The 8,708-nt window shown below is 35.2% G+C and overlaps 1 protein-coding gene across 3 annotated transcripts; it reads left to right on the top strand.

The window, feature by feature from the left end:
- The first annotated feature begins 2,207 nt into the window (after positions 1–2,207).
- On the top strand, positions 2,208–8,348 carry LOC131930623 (serine/threonine-protein kinase A-Raf). 3 transcript variants are annotated; one of them, XM_059287191.1, is made up of 2 exons: positions 2,208–2,306; positions 5,667–8,348. In XM_059287191.1, exon 2 carries the CDS (start codon positions 5,760–5,762, stop codon positions 7,761–7,763), a length of 2,004 nt encoding a protein of 667 aa, XP_059143174.1. In that variant the 5' UTR covers positions 2,208–2,306; positions 5,667–5,759; the 3' UTR covers positions 7,764–8,348. The 3 variants fall into 3 exon arrangements, with proteins under 3 accessions (XP_059143174.1, XP_059143176.1, XP_059143175.1); XM_059287193.1 differs by lacking the exon at positions 2,208–2,306 and adding an exon at positions 2,970–3,079; XM_059287192.1 differs by lacking the exon at positions 2,208–2,306 and adding an exon at positions 3,092–3,223.
- The last annotated feature ends 360 nt before the right edge of the window (positions 8,349–8,708 follow it).

The following is an 8,708-nucleotide window of genomic DNA, read 5'->3' as shown; positions in this document are numbered from 1 at the left end:
CATCAAAAAGCACCGAGGCGCACGCAATAATTATGGCAACAAATGAGGTAAACGACCTGTGAATGCTAGATATTATAGAAGTTGAATTTTCTCTGTTGAATTTTCTGTCAGAAACAATGCTAAAACAAAACAGAGAACATGAAAGAAATGTCATTATATAAAATACAATGAATAAAACACTACATTTAAAAAATGAATTAGATCAATAGAACATTATAAATAAAAAATATATGAAAACATCGTATATCTGTGCAAAAAATCAGTCCAACGGGTAAAAAATGTTTAAAGGGAGGTAACTGTGGTAAAAAAATCTTTAACATTATTAGCCTGGTAGCCTCCCGTGAAATAAAAGTATAACCTCGAAAAGTAAGTATATCTTTACAGTCTAAATATAAGACACCACACTTTTTAAAATCAGCTTTTACCCCAACCACCATCGCCACTGACCATCACAAAAGTCCAACCCCAGAAAGTGACCATATCTTTGGATAACCCCCGAGTATTAACGACGCTAAAGATATAAATCTCAATGGACTAAGTAAGAAATTACGTTTTAAATTAAATATTTTTACATTTACCATGAGGGTAAAGTCTTGGTCTGTTATCAGAAGAAAAAATACCTCACTTATAACCCGTCCCCCAATGTATACAATAGAAGTATTTATAACACAAAGTCAAACATTTAAAGATCTGGTGTCTCCCCCTAAATTGGTCATTTAAGGGTGGACATCATGGATGGAGAAAGTCCTTTCGAATAATACGATAAAGAGCGAAGAAGATAAAGGGACGGCCGTTAATGGAATATGCACATATTCAGAGTTTCTTCCAGGCATCTCTTCTTCTCCTCGAAGGAAATGGAATTTATATAGAAAATATATACTTTTAACAGCATACCTATATATATATATAACCTATATGTATAGGTAGAGGCCTATGTAAGAACACATAGGCTATATATTTATGTAAATGGCAACAATATATTCAAAATATTTTTAAAGTAAAAAAAATAATAAATTACTTGTTTTGCGTCATTTTAGAGAAATATCTTTTATTTGAGTTGAAGAAAGACCAACAATCGTGTAGTAAGGCAAATGTGTCTAAAGATCTTCCAACAATGCCAACTGATTACAAATTAGAAGCAAAAACAGAGTTTGATAACAAAATATTAAGAACACCAAAGGCTGTGTTATATAAAATTGCTCTACACCACTTAACATCCCCCTCCCCTGAACACAATATAACAAAACCACCCGCCACCCTAATCCGTGTTATAAAAATACGTGCACGATTCGTGCCAGATTTTCTACCCTACCAGCAACCATAAATAAACTATCGACGTTTTAAAAGAGCAAACTGCTCACCAGACTAGACGTAGATGTGTGGATGTTCAACTCTAAAATATAGTGCGCAGGCCTAGATTTTTTAAAATGTATCACGAGAGTGCCACATAGTATGAATAAACTAAATTTTAATAATTTTTTCCTCCAGTTGTTTTGAAAACTATAAACAGTTGTCTGCAAATTGTGTTGGGAATCTACACATTGATTGTTAATTTAGAGCACGCTGCTCTCCCCTGTGTTACTACAAATTCAAACAGCAGCGTCGCACCAAACTACTTTTCGATTCTAGGCTAGGTGACGTCATACACTCAACTCAGGAAATGTGCCCAGATACAATCGCTTGCTATATATTAACGTCATTAGATATATAGACCCCCCACACTCTGTTTATAAGAAAAAAAAGTTAATTAATTTTATGAACGTCATAGTAAAAAGAAACGGCTGGAACGAATTTGACACAATCTGTGACTTTATTACTTTCATGGTTTCAAAACATCACCACGAGTTCAATAGCTTACTGAACCACTTTTTTCCTCCCCACCACTTGTCCAAAAAACGTGACGTTTATCAAAGCTTTAACATAAAATTGGAGGAGTGGGGACGAGGGGGGGGGGGGCTATATCTATATTTTCAATTATATTTTTTTTAAAAATAGCTTTAAAAAGAAAAAAAAAGGTTTCAAGACGAAGACTGATGCAAAAGTATTGATAAATAAAGCCAAGATTTCTTATATCAGCAGCACAATTTATTACGAAATAAAAAGCACAATAATCAGAAACAAATCTTGAAAACTAGGTCAAACTATTATTAGCTTTTTTGTATTGAGCTGGTACCAGCTGGTTTAGGTCGATGTCATGTGTTCAGCCGTGTATCAAATCAAATCGGATTGTAAAAGCTGTACCAACCTAAACGGCTGGCAAGTTAGGAGTCGACCAGGGGCGCCGAGCCAGATTGTGAGCATTAATGGTAATAATTATCAATAAAAATCTTAAATGAACAAAGAGAGGGAGTTATCGGTCCATGTTCAGTTGAACAAGCAACTGAGAAATGACTAACAGTTACACTTCTTGATTTATTATTTACGGTAGACTGTATTATTAACCGTCAGAATGTTAAGTCTAATTTAAAATAAAACGTATGCAGTGCATTTCAAATGGACCCCACCCTCCCCGCCTGAAGTGACTCTTACGCAACTTTAGGTCGATCAAAGTAGAGCACAGAGTTTAAATACATTGACCCTAAGTAGGCTTTAGACTTTAGGCGCTTTATAGGAGGTAACTGACCTACATTTACATTCCCTCCCTTCTTAGTTAATTCACATTTTAAAATTCGGATTTTAAATCAAATATGTTTTAATTGCAGCTAGATTCTAGATCTATTTAATCATATTCAGATACTACCACAGTTCGTTTAAAAAATAACATAGATGTAAAAGAATTCTTGATCTAGATTTGCATTGAACATTTTTCTTTCTTCAGATTGGTGTCATTGAGTTTTATTATGTAGATCTAGCTTTTTAAACACTACAGCTTACTAGACCTTGCCAGTTTGGCTTACTGTGTTATATCACAAATTAGGCTACAGAACAACGAATAGCTAAAAAAATTCTTATCGAAAACCTACGTAAGATGCATTTAGGATTACTGTGTATTTTCGATCAGTGGACTTTATGTGAAACCTAGGAAATCACACACTTATTTTAGGATTATTCGTTTGGCTCAGCACGACTGAAGTTAAAGGTTGGCAAAATAAAAATAAATGACTAAGACACCTTATTTATGTTTTAATTTGCTTGCTCCGTTTAAATAATTTGTGAAGTTATTTATAAACCCGTGTAGTCGTAGACGACACACCATACAAATACTTCAAAATTAGGCCAAAAGGTAAACGTCTAGACTAGCTAGACTAGATGTGTTTGATAGTCTAAAATCTAAATTCTATAGTGTATGACAGTGTTTGTATGTCCTATGCCTATGTCATGTCAAGTCATTTCGGTATTTGTGACTCTATAGTCCTAGATTCTAGATCTAGATCTAGATCTAGAAATCTAAATTCTAGATCTAGATCTAGATTAGATTCTAGATTTAAATTTTTAAATTGTAATTTAGTAAATTTAGGTTCTAGAATCTAGATCAGCCAGATCTAGAATCTAGATCTAGTGAGTGCTAGATTCTACTCTAGATCTAGATTAGATCTAGCTAGAGTCTAGACTTAGATCATTTTAAATATTTAAATTTCATGCTAAGGTTAAATTTTTAATTTAGACTTTGTGGTAAAAACAATATTCGTTATGTTATTGTTTGTTCATTATTTTATAATTTGTAGGGCCTAATTGACAATAATTGCCATAGAATGTCTGATGTCTTTTTATTTTTTAAGATTATAAGATCTATCTTCTATACTAGTCTAAACTATAGGACTATATATAGGCATAATACAATAAAGGCTAATAGTAATAGATCTAGATCTAGGCCCCTAAGTATAATCTCTAGATCTAGATCAAACTAGATCCTAGGATTACATACTAATTAAGTACATATATCTACTTTAGTAGTACTACCAGAAGTGCTGTGAAGCAGAAGTGGGGGGTGCGGGCTGCACTGGGTGACACCAAGACAAAAAAAGTGCAAGATATATAAATCTAGAACAAATATTTGTCAGTTCAATGAGTGGTTTATTATAGTTAAAAAATATTTAAGTACATAATCACAATCGTGATGGGGGGGGGGACGGCGATGACACCATGACGTGAACATGCAAACTCTAGAGAGAAAACAATGCTACCACAGACTGTAGATAATCATCATTAGTATTAAAAAAGAACAAGTTAAAGCATTTACCAAGGGGGTGGGGGGGGGGGTGTTACCAAGATACCAACTGCAAAATTTACAGAGGGAAAAAAGCGGGGGGGGTGGGGGGGGGGGTGACACCATGAGATGCTACAGCGGGGGACATCTGACCTAGCAACGCCACTGCATACTACATATTTATCAAAATTATTAGCGTCTTAGATAGGACCACTAGAGTAGTAGGTCCATAGAACAAGATTGATTAAAGTAATTTAGTAAAGCTAGCCAAAGTGAAAGTTCAAAGTAGCGTTACAGTGTAGATTGCTGGTTGATTTTCAATCTATTATAATATTACTGAATACCCAGTTTACTATATATTCCCATGGGAAAGTGGGTAATTCATAGATCTAACCCCTGAGAAAGAAATTAAATAAGAAATAATTTCAACTCGGAGGCAGTTTATTTCAAACATAATTGAAAGCCAAAAAAATAAATTATTTTAATGTGTAAATATTGAAAGTGAAGGCACAGTAATTAAGACAAAAAAATACACTCACGTGCAGCCAAACTAGTACCACTGTTGAGTCCTATCCGTAATAAAGTCAAAGAGCATTTAGAATTTCCTTCGTATAGATCTAGATATGCAATCAAACTTAAAAGCAATTTTTTCTACGAATTAACCATTAAAACATATCTTTTTTAAAGTTCTCATCGCACTTAAAGCAGTACCAACTTGTTGTTTTCTCTCTTTAGAACTGAGTATGTTATTTGATTGCTTTATTGGCTTGTAGACTTACACTTAATTCTCTTGTAAATTTTCATGGTTTGATTATTCATTCAACAATTTTCTATCGGTAAACTTAAAAAGCAAAATGAAGGTAGTACAAATAGCATACTGGTACAAATGTCCCACCTCTACCTTACGACTACTAGATATAGATTCTAGATAAGATTTAGAATAATCAAATCTCAAGAGTAGATATCTAGATTTAGAGTAGACTCTGACTGCCTATCTAGATCTAGAAAAGTTGGTAGTAAGCCTGTCTCTAGACTTACTATAGGTAAATCTACTATTTTTTTCTAGTCAGCTCTTTATTATTATTAAGTTAGCTTGTGAATTGTAATTGATTGTTTTTTAAGTGAAGACTTTGAACGAGTGAATGTTTAAACAATGTACATTGTACACGATTTATGACTTCTTGTTTGATTTGTTATGAATTTATAAATTGTTTACATAGAACTGACAGAAACTTCTTTATTTAGCTTCATGTAATTACATGAAGAGGCTATGTAAAGGCCTGTAATTTTAAAATTAAAATATTGCCAAAAGCACCCAATTTTACATTTAAGCAGTATTGATACAGAAAATACTATTAACTTAACTAATTAAGTTTTAGAAATGTTTTATGTTTGTTACTGTTTTTTATAAACTTGTTTCCATACTGTGCCCTTAAACTCATAAAAATATTTAAATATATTTTAAAATGTATAGCCTTGCTGCTGTTTTAAAAAAAATCTTTTATATTTTCACCCACAGGCTGATGAATGACCTGCTGTTTACTGAAAGCTAAATTATACTTGTAGCCTGATGTCTACATTTATAAGGAAGTTTCACCAGTAAGTTCTTTTAATGGCTGCAACTATCCCTAGAAAGAAAATGATGAATGATGTTGGCTACTATTCAGAATTTTCCACTCCCAGTAAGGTGAGCTTGCAGCAGAAGTTGTCAAACATCCAAACGGTCATTGCTGCAACACGTAAAACTCTAGAATCAATCAACGAAGCTTTTAGTAACCACCAGCGCCCTCCGTCGATTTACATCAAAGAATATGAGAGCCTTACAGATAAGATACACAAGTACCAGTTACAAGAGCAGCAACTCCTGGATCAAATGGGGCAAGATTTAGTTGACTCACCTGTACTGACAGAACGTGCGCAGTCGTACAATGCAGAGAAAGACAATATGTCTCTTGCGTCTTCTGTCAGTTCCTCCAGCCCGACCACCAAAACTTTTCCCAACCCTCTGATCAAAGTTTATCTCCCTTTAAATATGACTACCACAATACGGGCAGTCCAAGGGAAAACTTTGAAAGAGGGGCTGATGAAGCCGATGCAATTGCGAGGATTTCACGCCGACGGGTGCCAGGTGTTCCGAGACAAATCAAGGAGTATTCTTTTGAGCTGGAGCACGGAACTTGGTCAGTTGGCTGGTCAGGAGGTGTACCTTGACATCAAAGAAGTGGACGACAATTCGCGAGTGCGTCTTCCTTACAAGGATATATTTGCCCACAACTACGTAAAGAAAACCCACTTTACTTTGACCTACTGTGACGTTTGTCACAACCTGATGTTCCAGAGCCTCCAGTGCCAGGCGTGTGGGCATAAACGTCACGCAAAATGTGAAGAGGGCTTCACGTGTCAGGACGCCCTTGTTAAATATCTCAGCACGGTCAAAAACCCCCATATGTTTCCAGATATCAATAGTGCTCCGATAAAAAAGAAACAGGACAGAGAAAGCCTTTATTCATTTGTAGAGCCTAATTCTTTACAACGAAAGAGATCGCCCTCTGTGCCTGATTTCAACCTTACTATACAGAATGAAGAACTTTCTACCAAAAATGATATAATGCGCTCAAATAATTCACTGAGCTCTAACGATTCCAATGCTTTAGCAGTCAAGCAGAGATACGTTGAACGAGATTCCATCGGTGATTGGGAGATTCCTAATATGAATATTGTGTATGAGTGTAAAATCGGTTCCGGATCATTTGGCACGGTCTACAAAGCGCACTGGCATGGCCCAGTGGCTGTGAAGAAATTAAATTTTACAGATCCCACGCCCAGCCAAATCCAGGCATTTAAAAATGAAGTGTGTGTGTTGAGAAAAACCAGACATAACAATATCCTGCTGTTCATGGGCTTGATGACGACACCGTACCTAGCCATCGTCACTCAGTGGTGTGATGGTGACAGCTTGTACACCCATCTACATGTGAAGGAAACAAAATTTCAAATGTTTCAGCTAATTATGATTGGCAAGCAGATAGCTCAGGGCATGGATTACCTTCATGCTAAATCAATCATTCACAGGGACTTGAAATCAAACAATATTTTTCTAACAGAAATATTCCAGGAGAACATGACAGTGAAGATTGGAGATTTCGGTCTTGCGACAGTCAATAACATGCAGGAGACCACGGATATGTCTCAACAACCCACCGGCACTATTCTGTGGATGGCTCCAGAGATCATCCGTATGAATGTCCCCAACCCATACACTTTCCAGTCCGATGTGTTTGCCTTTGGTATCGTGGTGTTCGAACTCGTCACCGGAACATTGCCGTATGCGAAGATCAACAACAGAGAACAACTTTTATTCATGATCGGCAAGGGGTATTTAAAGCCGGACATCAGCCTCTGTCGCAACGACACCCCCAAACAAGTGAAAATTCTTATGCTGAGCTGCACCAGCTTTAACCGTGACGAGAGGCCCCTGTTCCCCAATGTCCTCTCTACTCTACAGAATTTGTACTCCTGCATCCCAAAAATTAAGCGCAGCATGTCGGAGCCAGCCGTTCTGTCATCAGAGTCGTCGGAGTTCCAGTGCGATATAGCTTACAATACTGCAACTTGATTTGTTTACACCTATAATCTTCAATTCTAAGTCTCCTCTTAACTAAATCTACATTAAAATTTTAAAAATATTTTCATGTTACAATCGAATACGTAATTTAATATTTTTTATTCTTTACAACTGACGTTATGATAAAATAATGGTTAGTATTCAGATGAAATGTCTGTGAAGTCTTGATTTAATAATTTTAATGTATACTTGATTTTACTTGATATTGTTGGCTTAGCTAAACACACTGTTGGTCTTTTTTTTTTTGGCGCTTTCCATTCCGATTTAACAGCTTTAAGGAAAGGTAATGTTCCAGCTCTCTGACCCTATCCATTCTTATCATTGTTCTGTTTATGTGCTCGTTGAACATGAAGGTAGTCAAAAAGTGCAGTCTAGGAAAAAAAAATGAAATTGAAGTACTAACAAAGAAATCATTTCTTATTTTTATATAGTAACTACTATATAAAGTTAAATTAGAAACAGCAGATCATATTTCAAAATGTACTTAAATTATTTTTTTACAGAAAGTAATTTCGCATTATGTAAGTTTTAATTTATTCTATGCAACAAAATATTTTAATTAGAATATGATCTCATCTTAAACAAGACTTGGTGTACTTTTTGCACTGGGGGAAGGAGGAAGTAGTTTTAGTGGAATGTCTACATAGTAATATTATCAGATTAATGTTTAATCCTTTTCATACATGTAATTGTTTGGACATATTTGGTTAAATATAAAGATAGCAACAACAACATGATTTTTCCTGCAGTGGTTTTTACACATCAGTGTTTGATTTCTGACCCACTGCAAATGTATGCCATCACTTGGAAGGCATACATCATATTTGCTTTTCAAAGATTATTTGGTGCTATGTTACTTGCAACGAATGTATGAAATGTGGTGAAAATTAAATTAAAACAAAATATTGGTCTTTCAAATCGGAGACCAAAGTTGTA

This window comes from Physella acuta, unplaced genomic scaffold, assembly GCF_028476545.2.
Source record: "Physella acuta isolate Inbredline_101_S28 unplaced genomic scaffold, ASM2847654v3 ptg001810l, whole genome shotgun sequence".
Classification (NCBI taxonomy): Eukaryota; Metazoa; Mollusca; class Gastropoda; family Physidae; genus Physella; species Physella acuta.
The sequence above is the reverse complement of the archived record's forward strand: the minus strand, read 5'-3'. Positions and strand labels throughout refer to the sequence as shown.